At 41.0% G+C, this 18,249-nt stretch overlaps 2 protein-coding genes across 4 annotated transcripts in view; one reads left to right on the top strand and one right to left on the bottom strand.

The window, feature by feature from the left end:
* The window catches only part of LOC130297764 (cytochrome c oxidase assembly protein COX11, mitochondrial), a 172,630-nt gene that overhangs the window by 45,244 nt on the left and 109,137 nt on the right, over positions 1-18,249 (bottom strand). For both annotated transcript variants that reach the window (XR_008849679.1, XR_008849678.1), the window contains exon 4: positions 3,950-4,010. The gene's annotated coding sequence lies outside the window, so the exon portion shown is untranslated. The remainder of the gene's footprint in view (positions 1-3,949; positions 4,011-18,249) is intronic.
* The window catches only part of TOM1L1 (target of myb1 like 1 membrane trafficking protein), an 81,589-nt gene continuing 64,963 nt past the window's right edge, over positions 1,624-18,249 (top strand). The window contains exon 1 of one of the 2 annotated variants that reach the window (XM_056550624.1): positions 1,624-2,034. In XM_056550624.1, coding sequence (XP_056406599.1) covers positions 1,977-2,034 — 58 coding nt within the window. In that variant the 5' untranslated portion in view covers positions 1,624-1,976. The remainder of the gene's footprint in view (positions 2,035-18,249) is intronic. The other variant, XM_056550622.1, reaches the window with a different exon arrangement.

Below are 18,249 nucleotides of genomic sequence, written 5' to 3'. Positions count from 1 at the left end.
GACTGTACACTGTATTGATAGGACTGTACACTGTATTGATAGGTCTGTACTCTGTATTGATGGGTCTGTACACGGTATTGATAGGTCTGTACACGGTATTGATAGGTCTGTACACTGTATTGATGGGTCTGTACACTGTATTGATGGGTCTGTACACTGTATTGATAGGTCTGTACACTGTATTGATGGGTCTGTACACTGTATTGATAGGTCTGTACACTGTATTGATAGGTCTGTACACTGTATTGATAGGTCTGTACATTGTATTGATAGGTCTGTACACTGTATTGATGGGTCTGTACACTGTATTGATAGGTCTGTACACTGTATTGATGGGTCTGTACACTATATTGATAGGTCTGTACACTGTATTGATGGGTCTGTACACGGTATTGATAGGTCTGTACACAGTATTGATAGGTCTGTACACTGTATTGATAGGTCTGTACACTGTATTGATAGGACTGTACACGGTATTGATAGGTCTGTACACTGTATTGATAGGTCTGTACACTGTATTGATGGGTCTGTACACTGTATTGATGGGTCTGTACACTGTATTGATGGGTCTGTACACTGTATTGATGGGTCTGTACACTGTATTGATAGGTCTGTACTCTGTATTGATAGGTCTGTACACTGTATTGATAGGTCTGTACACTGTATTGATAGGTCTGTACACGGTATTGATGGGTCTGTACACTGTATTGATAGGTCTGTACACTGTATTGATGGGTCTGTACACTGTATTGATAGGACTGTACAATGTATTGATAGATCTGTACACTGTATTGATGGGTCTGTAAACTGTATTGATAGGTCTGTACTCTGTATTGATAGGTCTGTACACTGTATTGATAGGTCTGTACAATGTATTGATAGGTCTGTACACTGTATTGATGGGTCTGTACACTGTATTGATAGGACTGTACACTGTATTGATGGGTCTGTACACTGTATTGATGGGTCTGTACACTGTATTGATAGGTCTGTACACTGTATTGATGGGTCTGTACACTGTATTGATAGGACTGTACACTGTATTGATGGGTCTGTACACTGTATTGATGGGTCTGTACACTGTATTGATAGGTCTGTACACTGTATTGATAGGTCTGTACACTGTATTGATAGGTCTGTACACTGTATTGATGGGTCTGTACACTGTATTGATGGGTCTGTACACTGTATTGATAGGTCTGTACACTGTATTGATAGGTCTGTACTCTGTATTGATGGGTCTGTACACTGTATTGATGGGTCTGTACACTGTATTGATGGGTCTGTACACTGTATTGATGGGTCTGTACACTGTATTGATGGGTCTGTACACTGTATTGATGGGTCTGTACACTGTATTGATAGGTCTGTACACTGTATTGATAGGTCTGTACACTGTATTGATAGGTCTGTACACTGTATTGATGGGTCTGTACACTGTATTGATGGGTCTGTACACTGTATTGATAGGACTGTACACTGTATTGATAGGTCTGTACTCTGTATTGATAGGTCTGTACACTGTATTGATAGGTCTGTACACTGTATTGATAGGACTGTACACTGTATTGATAGGTCTGTACTCTGTATTGATAGGTCTGTACACTGTATTGATAGGTTTCCTGCACTGCAGGCAGATTAGCAATCTATGTAGATCATCAAACATTAGATGTATGGAATTTTCCTGTATGTAAATCTCCCAGAGCAGCGCTCCTATTATCAGAGTAGAGGACGCTCTCCCCACGTGACAGTCACAATGCCCTGTGTGTGTTACCTGCGGCTGCTTCCTGGGTTTCAGCTACACCCAGATCCTCCCCCGCCCCCTTCTCTGGAGCCCAGGTAACTTTCTGCTGAGCGCTGTTCACACTGAATGGGCTGGGAAACTTCACACGACAAATCATCGCACTAATGCATTTTACCATCACTATTCTCCGGTGAACGTTTCATGACTGCAACCATCAAGACGACGTGCAGCCATGGCCTTTGGGAAAAATGTTAAAGACCCCTTCTCTACACACTTGGGGCATCTCATCGGTAAGTGACAGCGCGTTTTATTTTTATTCCTAGGGATCATCTATCATAGTAATATATATAATATACATAGTCATATTTATATATATATATCTTATAAATAAACTAAACAAATAAATAAATAAATATTGGCAAATATTTGTATACAATGTGACAAGATGAGATACAATGTATCTTTATATTACAATACCTGAAGAGCCGGAGGTATTGCTATTGTATTATCTTAAGGCTGTGTTTCCCAACCAGGGTGCCTCCAGCTGTTGCAAAACTACAACTCCCAGCATGCCCAGACAGCCGTTGGCTGTCCAGGCATGCTGGGAGTTGTAGTTTTGCAACAGCTGAAGGCACCCTGGTTGGGAAACACTGTCTCACTCTATTCTAGCACAGTTGCATGTAAAGGTTTCATTACTGTAACTTGGTCATGTGATCACCAGTCAGACTCTCCAAACTTTCCATTGCTTAATGAGTTAGAGTCGGATGTCACTTCTAGGTCAGCTGACTTCCTGTGAGCTACAGGGTGACAATCACCTACTTATACACCTCCTCTCCAGCTATATCTGTATACTGCTGCTGCTGCTGCTATCTCCATAAGATCAGGATATATAGTAGTTATACTCCTTCCCTCCAGCTCTATCTGTATACTGTTGCTATCTCCATAAGATCAGGATATATAGTATTTATACACCTCCCCTCCAGCTCTATCTGTACACTGCTGCTATCTCTAGGGGATCAGGATCTATAATAGTTATACACCTCCCCTTCATCTCTATCTGTATACTGCTGCTATCTCTATGGGATCCAGATGTATAGTAGTTATACATCTCCCTTCCAGCTCTATCTGTATACTGCTGCTGTTATCTCTATGGGATCAGGATATATAGTAGTTATACACCTCTCTCCAGCTCTATCTGTATACTGCTGCTATCTCTATGGGATCAGGATATATAATAGTTTTACACCTCTCTCCAGCTCTATCCGTATACTGCTGCTATCTCTATGGGATCAGGATATATAGTAGTTATACATCTCTCCTCCAGTTCTATCTGTATACTGCTGCTGCTATCTCCATAAGATCAGGATATATAGTAGCTATACTCCTCCCCTCCAGTTCAATCTGTATACTGCTGCTGCTATCTCTATGTGATCAGGATATATAGTAGTTATACACCTCCCCTCCAGCTCTATCTGTATACTGCTGCTGCTATCTCTATGGGATCAGGATATATAGTAATTATACTCCTGCTCTCCCAGGTCTATCTGTATACTGCTGCTGCTGCTGCTGCTATCTCTATGGGATCAGGATGAAGAGTATGTCAAATCATTTCACCTCCGGGCAATATTTCACTACATATACCAAAAACTGCCGGGTGCACTGATCAGACACCACACTCTCACGGATTCATGTGAAATATAGGCTAATTTAAAGAACCACTTCAGTGATGGATCTACGTCCAAAGTGGAGTCTATCCCATGCCTGCCACATCAGCTAAAACGAGTAAGCACAACACGTGCACAAGAACCTCTATATTATCCTCCTTAGGGCTTCTTTAAACCACAAATTCAGCTCTGCTACATATTGTAGTTATGTTATCTGCTTCATTGACCTTCACTCTGCCATGTCATGCCATGTCATGCAGTTACTAATAATAATCAGATTATTTTTGTATAGCCTTGGACTCCAAACTGCGGACCCCCAGATGTTGGAAAACTACAACTCCCAGCATGCCCGGACAGCCGTTGGCTGTCCGGGCATGCTGGGAGTTGTAGTTTTGCAACAGCTGGAGGCCCGCCGTTTGGAGACCACTATTGTATGCCATTCATCTATATAACTGGAATAATGTATAATAATGTAAGACGAAGCTACACGCGGAGGGCGCTGCTATGGATTACATTATGGAGATTCTAGACAATTACTTACCCATAATCCTCTGCAGGAGAAAGTAGTTGTACCGGCGGTGCTTTTGTTCTTCCTTTTACTCCTGAGTGAAAAGAATCAAAACCACAGAAACGTAAGCAGGAAGGTTGTGTAAGCGTCAACAAATATGTCGTCTATGCAAATACGAATGACTTTCCCCGTAAATGTTGCGCCCCGGGGGGGATAATGAGGACCGGAATATGCGCCGTTGTGACCCCCAAGGTCATTTTTACACCCACTTGACATTTTCCTTCCTGTAACTAACTCTGAATTCTCCATTATGTTTTAAGCGCCGATACTGCTAAAAAAATATAAACTATTCGACACTAAAAACTACTATATAAACTACTATATAAACTACAATAGAAACCATCATTACAGTGTGCAGATAATTACAGTGCAGTTATATCCAGTGCCTCACAGGTGACGTCTTCTCGGAGTCGTTCTCTTTCCTTTTCTTCTCGATCTGGCCCAGACCGTCAGGAATATTTCTTCCAGCCACAACTTGTCTCCCCTTGATGGGTAGGTGCCCCCAGTAGGTATAGAATTGTCCAGGTAGAGTTGCCCTGCAATAAGTGGAGTTGCCACCCAGTAAGGAAAGAGTTACCCCTACAGTATATCCTATAAGTATAGTGCTGCACCCAGTCTGGACTGGACCTCAGGATCTAAGAGAGTGATTCTAGTACCTCCCCCTCTTAAAGGGGGCAGAGCAAGGAGCCCATAGGCTGGCTGCGGGTCATCTGGTCACCTGGTGCTCTCTGGGTAACAAAACATGTGACTTTAACATGTGACAACCATTATCATGTGATCAATAACCATGTGACCATATGAAAGGTCCTTTACACATAATATACAATTATACAGATTATAGGGGTACAGTGCAGGTGAGACCGGGGGACGTGCAGGGACTCAAGCTGATAGGACTGTGAGATGATATCCCGTATCGGGACATCACATGTCCATCACATCAGGGGTGTCCCTGCGCTGCAGCGTCCCTACCCAGTGCCCCTTGTCTGGGTCCAGCCCGGAGCAGAGAAGGGGGCCTCTCGGTGAAGATGGATGGCCCGACTCACCAGTACGTCTGATTAAATGTCTCAATTTTCACGATTATGGAGATCCAAAGTATGGACAGGGCCGGCTCTGCCTATAGACAAAATAGGCAGCCGCCTAGAGCACCCTCCTGATGGGGGCGCCGCTCTGCCTGCCACAAGAAAGTTAGACAACCAGCATCCGAACACAGTGTGTCACCCCAGTAGTAAGGAGATTACACGAGGAGGAGGTTTGTTACAGTGTGTCACCCCAGTAGTAAGGTGATTACATGAGGAGGAGGTTTGTTACACTGTGTCACCTCAGTAGTAAGGAGATTACATGAGGAGGAGGTTTGTTACAGTGTGTCACCCCAGTAGTAAGGAGATTACATGAGGAGGAGGTTTGTTACAGTGTGTCACCCCAGTAGTAAGGAGATTACATGAGGAGGAGGTTTGTTACAGTGTATCATCCCAGTAGTAAGGAGAGTACATGAGGAGGAGGTTTGTTACAGTGTGTCACCCCAGTAGTAAGGAGATTACATGAGGAGGAGGTTTGTTACAGTGTGTCACCCCAGTAGTAAGGAGATTACATGAGGAGGAGGTTTGTTACAGTGTGTCACCCCAGTAGTAAGGAGATTACATGAGGAGGAGGTTTGTGTCACACCAGTAGTAAGGAGATTACATGAGGAGGAGGTTTGTTACAGTGTGTCACCCCAGTAGTAAGGAGATTACATGAGGAGGAGGTTTGTGTCACACCAGTAGTAAGGAGATTACATGAGGAGGAGGTTTGTTACAGTGTGTAACCTCAGTAGTAAGGAGATTACATGAGGAGGAGGTTTGTTACAGTGTGTAACCTCAGTAGTAAGGAGATTACATGAGGAGGAGGTTTGTTACAGTGTGTAACCTCAGTAGTAAGGAGATTACATGAGGAGGAGGTTTGTTACAGTGTGTAACCTCAGTAGTAAGGAGATTACATGAGGAGGAGATTTGTTACAGTGTGTAACCTCAGTAGTAAGGAGATTACATGAGGAGGAGGTTTGTTACAGTGTGTAACCTCAGTAGTAAGGAGATTACATGAGGAGGTTTGTTACAGTGTGTCACCCCAGTAGTAAGGAGATTACATGAGGAGGTTTGTTACAGTGTGTAACCTCAGTAGTAAGGAGATTACATGAGGAGGTTTGTTACAGTGTGTCACCCCAGTAGTAAGGAGATTACATGAGGAGGTTTGTTACAGTGTGTCACCCCAGTAGTAAGGTGGGGCGTGTCAAAGGGTGGGCCAATGGGCAGAGTCAAGGGGAGGCAATATTAGCTTTTTCCTAGAGTGGCAAAAAAATCCTTGCACCAGTCCTGAGTAATGAGGACATATGGGAGAAATCATTGAGATGGTTGTGTGAGGAGCAGACACGGTCTTGTGATGGTCGGAGATCACATGATGGTGGGATCAGGAGATCAGATCAGGATCATTTATGGCCTGAACAGCTTTGTATGTCTGGGTTAATAACTTATACAGAATTTTCTGGGAAATGGGCAGCTAGTAAAGAGATTGGCAGAAGAGGAACCAGGAGATGGGTGAATTACCTGTCAAAGGGGCAGAAGTCCAGGCAGCGGTGAGGACACAAAGTAACATTTCTGCTCCCTCTAGAGGCCGATCAGAGAAATGCCCACGAGGTGAAGGGCTCGGGTGTGTACTTAAAAAATAACAGGGCGGAATGAAGGTTTATCCCGAGGCAGTGGACTTACATGATTACATTTCCTTGTGTTCCTATAAATGGCATAAAAGTAGATGAGTCATGTTACCCAATGCCAAACAGCGCGTCCTTTACCAAGCTGTATGTAAATAGTGGGTGGGAGCCGCGCCAACTGTTCGTACACCCAAATGTATGCAAGTAAATTTGTACTTATTAAGGTTAAAGGAGTACTCCACTGCTCAGCGTTTGGAACAAACTGTTCCGAATGCTGGAGTCGGGAGCTCGTGACATTATAGCCCCGCCCCTTCATGATGTCACGTCCCTCCCCCTCATGATGTCACGCCCCACCCCCTCAATGCAAGTCTATGGGAGGGGGCGTGACGGCAGTCACGCCCCCCCCCCCCCATAGACTTGCATTGAGGGGGCGGGAGGTGACATCATGAGGGGGCGGGGCTATGACATCACGAGCTCCTGGCACCGGCTCCAGCGTTCGGAACAGTTTGTTCCAAACGCTGAGCAGCGGAGTACTCCTTTAAGAAAGTTATGTAACAGACGACATCTCATCTGGGAGGAAATTTTACAAAAATTGTACAAAAATTTCTGCTGTGCCCTAAATGTGTCCGATGTAGTTACTGCTGAGACTAAAGGATCGAAACAATCGAAAAATATCTTCAGAGGGTCTGATAAAGTGAACTTAAAGGGGTTATCCAGGAATAGAAAAACAGAGTTAATTTCTTTTTTTTTAAAACAGCTCCATGTCTGTCTCCAGGTTGGGTGTGGTATTACAACTTGGCTCTATTCTCTTTAATGGAACTGAGCTGCAGAACCGCACCCAACCTGGAGACAGATGGGGAGCGTTTTTTTTTTTTTTTTTAAGAAATTAGCTCTGTTTTTCTATTCTTGGATAACTCCTTTAATAGAATCATTGTATCACCGTAGGCACAACAAGCATCTCAATCTACAATCCTACATTATATATTAGTCACACCAAGTCTATGGTCAAAAAGTTACATTTAGGGAAATTGCTTCTAAAAGTAATTGTTCATAATGTTGGCTTCTATTTTAAAAAAAGAACAAAAAAAAAAAACATTGCTGTTACTTAGTAGCGTACAAGGGAGGCTCCCCTATAACTATTACACCCAGTATAGAGCTCAACACAAGCATTACAAGTCTATGGAGGGGAGGAGGAGCTCAACACAAGCAATACAAGCCTATGGACGGAGAGGAGGAGCTCAACACAAGCAATACAAGTCTATGGAGGGACAGGAGGGAGCTCAACACAAGCAATACAAGTCTATGGAGGGACAGGAGGGAGCTCAAGACAAGCAATACAAGTCTATGGAGGGAGGAGGAGGGAGCTCAAGGCAAGCAATACAAGTCTATGGAGGGAGGAGGAGGGAGCTCAAGGCAAGCAATACAAGTCTATGGAGGGACAGGAGGGAGCTCAAGACAAGCAATACAAGTCTATGGAGGGAGGAGGAGGGAGCTCAAGGCAAGCAATACAAGTCTATGGAGGGACAGGAGGGAGCTCAAGACAAGCAATACAAGTCTATGGAGGGAGGAGGAGGGAGCTCAAGACAAGCAATACAAGTCTATGGAGGGAGGAGGAGGGAGCTCAAGACAAGCAATACAAGTCTATGGAGGGAGCTCGACACAAGCAATACAAGTCTATGGAGGGGGGGAGGGAGCTCAAAACAAGCAATACAAGTCTATGGAGGGGGGAGGGAGCATAACACAAGTAATGCAAGTCTATAGAGGGGGGGAGGGAGCTCAACACAAGCAATACAAGTCTATGGAGGGAGAGGAGGGAGCTCAAGACAAGCAATGCAAGTCTATGGAGGGAGAGAAGGGAGCTCAACACAAGCAATACAAGTCTATGGAGGCAGAAGAGGGTGCTCAAGACAAACAATACAAGTCTATGGAAGGGAGAGAAGACAAACAATACAAGTCTATGGAAGGGGAGGGGGAGAAGGGAGCTCCTGATGAGGAATACAACTCTATGGAAAAAGAGGAAGGAGCTCAAGACAAGCAATATAAGTCAATGGAAGGGAGAGGAAACAAACATTACAAATCTATGGGGGGGGAGAAGGGAGCTCCACACAAGCAAGCAATACAAGTCTTTGGAGGGAGCTCAAGACAAGCAATACAAGTCTATGGAGGGGGAGCTCAAGACAAACAATACAAGTCTATGGAAGGGAGAGAAGAAAAACTATACAAGTCTATGGAGGGGGTGGAGAAGGGAGCTCTTGACAAGCAATACAAGTCTATGGAGAGAGAGGAAGGAGCTCAATACAAGCAATATAAATCTATGAAAGGGGGAGAAGGGAGCTCAATATAAACAATGCAAGTCTATAGAGGGGGAAGGGGAAGCTCAAGATAAGCAATACATGTTTATGGAAGGAGGAGGGAGGAGCTCAAAACAAGTAATACAAATTTATGAAGGGGAAGGAAGGAGCTCCAGACAAGCAATACAGGTCTATGGAAGAGGGAGGAGGAAGCTCAACACAAGCAATACAAGTCTATGGAGGTTGGAGGAGGGAGCTCAAGACAAGCAATACATGTCTATGGAGGTGGGAGGAGGGAGTTTCGTCCACCAGCTCTGGGAAAACTGCAAATTACAGATGAAGCCTGCTGAGCAGAAACATGCCGAAAAATACCATTTACAAGTTATATAATGGCCAGAGATAGTGCTGCTCTTCATGTACACACAGGGCAACTTCTTAAAAAATGGACACCAGTGCAGCACTCCCAATGGCTGTTGAGGTGGACTGCATAGAGTATTTTGGAATTAGATTATTCGGCGCATCCTACGCTCTCTCTCCATGATTTCTGTAGCTCTTTTTTCTTTTATGACTGTCACGTCAATAGAAGTTATGTCATCTCCCTGCGGATCGGTGTGTAGCCTGGAGCTGCACGAAAAAAAATAGATAACCCTGGGGACAGCCGCGCTGTGGGTCACGATGAGAACAGATTGCAGGCTGCTCCTGTGTCACACAGATGGACTGAGATTCGGCTCCACTCTCCTGTACTTCAGCGATGCAAATGAAGCAAACCCCCAGATAAGGGATAGAAGCCATCGCCGCGCTCTTCTGCTGCCCTTGGGCTTTTAACAGAGCGAAGAGCATTAGTGAGTTATGAGAAAGCAGGAAGCACGAAGGACCACAATATTTATTTATTTTTTAAAGAATTTAAGTCGGTGTTTCTAAACCAAAATGCCTCCAGTTGTTGCAAAACTACAACTTCCAGCATGCCCGGACAGCCAAAGGCTGTCCGGGCATGCTGGGAGTTGTAGTTTTGCAGCAGCTAGAGCCACTCTGGTTGGGAAGCACTGATGAAAGTTAACTTCTGTCTTGTGATATTACAACATTGACTTGGATGGAACTGAGCTGCAATACCGCACACAACCTAAGGACAGGGGTGGCGCTGTTTCGGGATAACCCTTTTCAATCTGGGCCACCCTCAAAGTGTACTCATGTAATGTGTAATGCTCCTGGCTTACTCTTTACCTGGTGCTGATCCTGTCCCTGTGCTTAAATCCTGTTATTATCCTTTTATGACTCCTAATTCTCTTGCTTATATTGCTCACACTGCCTGCAGTTCACTGAGGAGGAGAGGGCATTCCTTGCATGCTGTCACGCTGCAGAGCTGTCTTCCCTCACTCCTCAGAGTTAACTCCTCTGTCTGTGTCAGGAATTGTCCAGAGCAGGAGAGGTTTGCTATGGGCATGAGATCCTACTCTGAACAGTTCCTGACACTGCCAGAGGTGGCAGCAGAGACCAATGTGGTCATACTGGAAAGAACTACACAACTTCCTGTGGAACATACAGCAGCTGATAAGTACTGGAAGGATTGAGATTTTTATATTGAAGCAAGTTAATTCTTTACCCCTGTGAAGAAGGGGAGAAGTTGTTCTCCATCTGGGATAGTGCAGTCCTTGGTTGGGGTTTAGGGCTACGTTCACACGGCGTAAGATTTGGCCATGTATTTTTCCTTTTGCATGTGCATTTTCAGCCACAATTGGTAATTGTTCGGCGGTGAAAAAATAATTTTGTGCGTACAAAAACTGTGCGTTTCAATTAAAATATGCAGCAGAATTTTACCCTGTGTAGGGGGGAAATAGCCGTAGGGGGGAAATTTTATGTTAGGTAAAATAAATAAATGAATTAATTAATCGATCAATATGTATACAAATGTATGATAAATATAAGAAAAAAGTTTGGAATAAAAATACGGTAAATAAATAGATAAATCGATCAATATTTATGGTATATAAATGTATGAAAAATATAAGAAAAAAGTTTGGAATAAAAATAAATAAATAAATAGATCAATATGTATATAAATGTATGATAAATATAAGAAAAAGTTTGGAATAAAAAAAATAAACAAATCGATCAGTATGTATATAAATGTATGATAAATATAAGAAAAAAGTTTGAAATAAAAATAAATAAATCGATCAATATGCATATAAATGTATGATAAATATAAGAAAAAAGTTTGGAATAAAAAGAAATAAATAAATTGATCAATATGTATATAAATGTATAATAAATATAAGAAAAAAGTTTGGAATAAAAAGAAATAAATAAATCAATATGTATATAAATGTATGATAAATATAAGAAAAAAGTTTGGAATAAAAATATGGTAAATAAATAGATAAATCGATCAATATCTATATAAATGTATGAAAAATGTAAGAAAAAAGTTTGGAATAAAAATAAATAAATAAATTGATCAATATGTATATAAATGTATGCTAAATATAAGAAAAAGTTTGGAATAAAAAAATAATAATAAATTGATCAATATGTATATAAATGTATGATAAATATAAGAAAAAAGTTTGGAATAAAAAGAAATAAATAAATCAATATGTATATAAATGTATGATAAATATAAGAAAAAAGTTTGGAATAAAAATATGGTAAATAAATAGATTAATCGATCAATATCTATATAAATGTATGAAAAATGTAAGAAAAAAGTTTGGAATAAAAATAAATAAATAAATTGATCAATATGTATATAAATGTATGCTAAATATAAGAAAAAGTTTGGAATAAAAAAATAATAATAAATCGATCAATATGTATATAAATGTATGATAAATATAAGAAAAAAGTTTGAAATAAAAATAAATAAATTGATCAATATGTATATAAATGTATGAAAAATATAAGAAAAAAGTTTGGAATAAAAAAAAAATCGATCAATATGTATATAAATGTATAATAAATATAAGAAAAAAGTTTGGAATAAAAATAAATAAATCGATCAATATGTATATAAATGTAAGATCAATATAAGAAAAATGTTTGAAATAAAAATAAATAAATAAATTGATCAATATGTATATAAATGTATGATGAATATAAGAAAAAAGTTTGGAATAAAAATAAATAAATCGATCAATATGTATATAAATGTATGATAAATATAAGAAAAAGTTTGAAATAAAAATAAATAAATCGATCAATATTTATATAAATGTAAGATCAATATAAGACAAAAGTTTGGAATAAAAATAAATAAATAAATCAATATGTATATAAATGTATGATAAATATAAGACAAAAGTTTGGAATAAAAATAAATAAATAAATCAATATGCATATAAATGTATGATAAATATAAGAAAAAGTTTGGAATAAAAATAAATAAATAACATTAATTGATTAATTAAGCTAATAAATAAATAAAAAAACAAATAAATAAAAATGTATATAAATGTATAATGAATATAAAAATGCTGTACGATAAAAAAAAAGTTTGGAATAAAAATAAACAAATAAAATTTATTAATTCATTAATTAAATAAATATAAAAATAAAATAAATAAAACAAATATATAAATAAACATGTATATAAATGTATTATCAATATAAGAATTCTGTAAGATAAAAAAAAATGAATAAAAATAAATAAAATTAATGAAATAAATAAATATGTAAAATTACTAGGTATATAGGAAATTGAAAGGTTCCATACTAGGAGCTTGTGTAAACAGGTGGATGTATAGATTGGATAGGTTCATAGATCTACAGAACAGTGATCTCCAATCTAGCTGCTGTTTGACTACAACTCCCAGAATGCAGCACTGCAAACAAAATGTAAAGTATAGAATCCTGGGGGAAGGAAGATATTTGGCGGTACACCATGAATTGTCATTTGGCTGCTCAAAATGGAGCTTTACGTGTATAAGAGTACAGCTTTGCAATATGGCGGCTTATTATGCATTAGGCGCTGTATTATGGCTTCATACAGATGGTAATTGTACAGACCAAGTATACGAGGCCTAATACACACTGCCAATCCATTCCTATCATACACCAGAAGGCCAATGCTTCTTTTCATATTTTCTAGTGTAGTAACTGGAGGGGGGAGAGGGGGGGGGGGTAGGAGGAATTTATGTGTTTTATTTATGTGTTTTATTTATTTATTTTATATATTTTTGCATTGCTGCAAAGATAAATATCCGATGACAGAAACAAATATACAGCTGTAATAAATGTGAGTACTTTATCCCGTCTGACATTTACAGGATGAGACGAGGACAAGGAGACAATAAATTAGGGACAAGGATTATTTTTTTCGTAAGTTTGGAATAAAACAAATTTTGATATTTTTTTGTTTTCTCTGGGGCTTTTTTTTTATTTATTTTTTTTTGGGGGGGGGAGCTAGATTTTTTTAAATTAATATGGTATATGTTCATGTATATTTTAACCCTTAAACATAATTTTACAGTTTGTTGTAGATACAATAAATGGTATATAATGCAATACTTACCGTATCTCATAAATCATTAGTAACTCAATCAGGGTGTGTTCTTAGATTCACATGTTCTTCTCTTCTAATCTGTTCTAATCTATTTATAATTTCAATTTGTTTTATCTAATTTGTTTACATTATTATGGGGCGGCTATCTTGCCTGAGCTGTTTTTAACAGCATTTAGTGCTGCAGGGCCCATAACCATAGACAACTGGTCACGTTAAAATTTATATGCAGAAGTTTCCAGAAAGGCTGTAGGAAGAATCCCTAGTTAAACCCCCATTCACCAGAGGGCTAGACCTGAAACCAGTCCAGTCAGAGATTAGCAGGTGAAGACTTCTAAGGAGGAGGTGGGTTTCAACGGCGCTGGCCAGGAACAGGCATGTCAGGAGAAGTAAAAGGATTTATTGGATAAAAGAATGCAACGCGTTTCACCGCGCAGGCTGGGTTTCTACGGCGCTGGCCAGGAACAGGCACGTCAGGTGAAGTAGAAGGATGTATTGGATAAAAGAATGCAATGTGTTTCACCGCGCAGGGTGGGTTTCAACGGCGCTGACCAGGAACAGGCACGTCAGGTGAAGTAGAAGGATTTATTGGATAAAAGCATGCAACATGTGTTCACCGCGCAGGTTGGGTTTCTACAACACTGACCAGGAACAGGCACGTCAGGTGAAGTAGAAGGATTTATTGGATAAAAGCATGCAACGTGTTTTACAGCGCAGGGTGGGTTTCAACGGTGCTGACCAGGAACAGGCACGTCAGGTGAAGTATTAAGGATGTATTGGATAAAAGAATGCAACGCGTTTCACCGCGCAGGGTGGGTTTCTACGGCGCTGACCAGGAACAGGCACGTAAGGTGAAGTAGAAGTATTTATTGGATATAAGAATCTAACGTATTTCACCGCGCAGGGTGGGTTTCAACGGCGCTGACCAGGAACAGGCACGTCAGGTGAAGTAGAAGGATTTATTGGATAAAAGAATGCAACGTGTTTCACCGCGCAGGGTTTGTTTCTACGGCGCTGACCAGGAACAGGCACGTCAGGTGAAGTAGAAGGATTTATTGGATAAAAGAATGCAACGTGTTTCACCGCGCAGGGTTTGTTTCTACGGCGCTGTCCAGGAACAGGCATGTCAGGTGAAGTAGAAGGATTTATTGGATAAAAGAATGCAACGCGTTTCACCGCGCAAGCGCGGTGAAACACGTTGCTTTCTTTTATCCAATAAATCCTTCTACTTCACCTGACGTGCCTGTTCCCGGTCAGCGCCGTTGAAACCCACCTCCTCCTTGGAAATCTTCCCCTGCTGTTGTTCGTTTGGTTGGGGAGGCTGCAGACCTAGTCTTGTTGCTCATTCACGCTGACCATTGTTATGTGTGAGCTCACACAACCTCCTATGGTAAGAGTTTCGATTCACATTGGTGGATTACCAATGGGCGGTTTTACTCTATGTTGCGCTCTTCTATTCTCTTTCAGTCAGAGATAAGTCTGGCTAAGACCAGAGCAAGTACTCTCCTAGTTCTCCTCTGGCTAGTCAGACATACACCTAGTTAGAATATTCCTGCTAGGTCCAAATAGGTTTGGCCTATCCTGTTATGCATCCTGTTCAAGTCAAAGCCTGAGTCAAGCAAGTTACAAGTCCTTTTCTCATTTCCCGTCCCGATCATAGCACTGAACAGAGTTTTGTGCACTTCATCTCCAGTCTATACTGTAACAGCATCGCATTTTCTATATCCTGTCTCCAGCTTAAAGGGGTACTCCCGTGGAAAACTTTTTTTTTTTAAATCAACTGGTGCCAGAAAGTTAACCAGATTTGTAAATTACTTCTATTAAAAAAAACTTAATCCTTCCAGTACTTATTAGCTGCTGAATACTACAGGGGAAATTATTTTCTTTTTGGAACACAGAGCTCTCTGCTGACATCATGAGCACAGTGTTCTCTGCTGACATCTCTGTCCATTTTAGGAACTGTCCAGAGCAGCATATGTTTGCTATGGGGATTTCTCCTACTCTGGACAGTTCCTAATATGGACAGAGATGTCAGCAGAGAGCACTGTAGTCATGATGTCAGCAGAGAGCTCTGTGTTCCAAAAAGAAAACCATTTCCTCTGTAGTATTAAGCAGCTGATAAGTACTGGAAGGATTAAGATTTTTTAATGGAAGTAATTTACAAATCTGTTTAACTTTCTGGCACCAGTTGATTTAAAAAGTTTTCCACGGGAGTACCCCTTTAAAGAAGGAGCATGCACTAGCCAGGTGAGCTAGCCACTAGCCACACCACAGGGGAGGAAAAAGCTAAACAAGGACCCCTCTGCATACACTGATCTTTGTAATGACCTACGGCCAGATTGTTGAGTTATGTGGTTTAACAAATGACAGATTTTACTTCAGGATATGTCCTTCACAACACCTGTGAGTATTTGCACCACAGTAGGCCAGCCTGTGTAGGCCCCTCACAGTAGTGAGCATCTGATTGGACAGTTCCTGCAACCTATCTGCAAATGTATGTGCACAAGTGCGATAGGCACACAAAGGACTTTTCAGTCAGTATATCTGCTATAACAGCAACTCTTAAAGGGACAGTGACCAAATCTTGCAACCAACCAACAATGTTTTACTTGGATTTGCACAGAACGTTCAGTAATGTTCTACATTGGAGTTCTCATTCCTGTACTTCCCAAATTTTTGGGCTCACGGGGGACACTCCGGATAGATATACCACCCTGCCATCTGACATCACCATCTAAATCCCTCAGGGACTACTATTCCAGACCAGCCAGCTCTACCACATCTCTGACCCCCTTTAGTACCATATCTGTACACCGGGCCCCCAACAATGTGTCAACATGCAATTTGCATTACTCCTATGACTAATGGGAGTTGCCTAGCACAGCAGTTTTTGACTTCCCAACCATCTCTGGCAGATGTGGAAGACCCTGTACCTACATGGGAATACCCCTATCAAGCCCAAAACAATCATACAGAGTTATGCAGGAAATTCACAGGTTGTGCCTCTCTGGCCTCATGTCACCAAAGCTTTGGGTGTGGTGCCTTGTAGCTTTGACAGCCAACATGTTCCAACCAACAGCAAATTCTATGCCAGTGGGATCTGGATATCCTGCTATACACAGCATAATAATCCCAGTTCCTGTGATGAATGAAGATATTATTCGTATATATTAAATGTAGTAACATTGTATTATGACTGTAATCTATACAGCAAACATCACATTGGAACTCGAGCCATGAAAATACCTAACCACACCCATTAACCAGATTGGGTTAAAGGGATACTCCACTGCTCAGCGTTTGGAACAAACTGTTCCAACCGCTGGAGCCGGGAGCTCGTGACATCATAGCCCTGCCCCCTTGTGACGTCACACCCCGCCCCCTCAATGCAAGTCTATGGGAGGGGGTGTGACAGCCGTCACGCCCCCTCCCATAGACTTGCATTGAGGGGCCGGGGTGTGACATCATGAGGGGGGCGGGGCTATGATGTCACGAGCTCTTGGCTCCAGCGGTCGGAGCAGTTTGTTCCAAACGCTGAGCAGTGGAGTACCCCTTTAACAGCCCATTTATTTATTTGTGTGGGGGCCACGGGGTGTTAGTAAGAGTACCTGTTCACGTTGTGACACCAGGGCATTGTTTTTTTTCGATCCACGGTCCGAAGGTTGTAGGCAGCTTCTCCTGGGCCAGACACAATGAGTAAATAAACACACCGACATCAGGTTACGGATAACTGTCTTTACTGAGCTTGTGCAGGTGGTAAAACACAGACAGCTGACCTGTCTACAAACACAAATTTCGGACCTAGATTGCTTATAGTAGCTAATTGGTTAGTGATGTTGCCTTGCAGCGCTGGAGTCTTAGGTTTAAATTCCACCCAGGACAACATCTCCAAGGAGTTTGCGTGGGTTTCCCATGGGTATCCCGTTTCCTCCCACACTCCAAAAACATACTGATAGGGGAATTTGTAACTGAGGGCATAGCCATCAGTCTCTTAACAGCACTGTTATTGTTTTACATGACTATTCTCTATAGAAAGCCTATGGCTCTCTTTGATGCCAATCACCTCATCACTTCGCGGAATGGATATACCACATGCGCTCTGTCGATGTACTCCTTAAGTGATCATTTATTGAATAGCGGAGGATTTCACTTGTATGATTCCATCTACCTACACAATTTTAAAGTTCGCTCGCGCACAAAACAATATGCGGGTGGCACTACTGTCAAAATACAGGGATAAAAGGGAGTTGCAACTGATAAGGATGGACCGAGAGGGAGCTTTCAAATGTGATTGACTGTGCTGCTATATATTTTGCTAAGTGTCGACATAAAAAATATACACCACACAGAGGATGTTGGTATACACTCTTTCTTAGCAGGAAACTCAACCGTTCCCAAAAGAGATCTGGTTTATTACAGGAAGTAGATTTGGTTTTTACATTGTACAAAGAAGAAGGGTTAATTATGACATCATAATTAGCATGTTACATTTTGATTGGTTGTTCGATTAGTGTGTCCGTATATATTAGCATATCTAGTGAACATTAATTTCGTGGCAGAAGTTCTCTGTTCGTCAGATGTTTAGTCTTTCTACTCCAGCATCAAGTAATTTCAAGGCCTAAAATCAGAGTCACGAGCAGATAGCATTCTGATGTATATGGGTTAAAGGGTAGGTAACAGATATATTTTTCCAGCAGCTATGGCATTTTAGTATTAGTATATTGATCAGTCATTAGAAACATAAGGGTCATCCCTATCACAACGAATACATTTCTCTACGTGTAGGAGGGGAAATGTAGCCGTTAGG

The sequence above is a fragment of the Hyla sarda genome, chromosome 13 (assembly GCF_029499605.1).
Source record: "Hyla sarda isolate aHylSar1 chromosome 13, aHylSar1.hap1, whole genome shotgun sequence".
Lineage (NCBI taxonomy): Eukaryota > Metazoa > Chordata > Amphibia > Anura > Hylidae > Hyla > Hyla sarda.
This window is presented reverse-complemented; position numbering and strand designations above follow the sequence as displayed.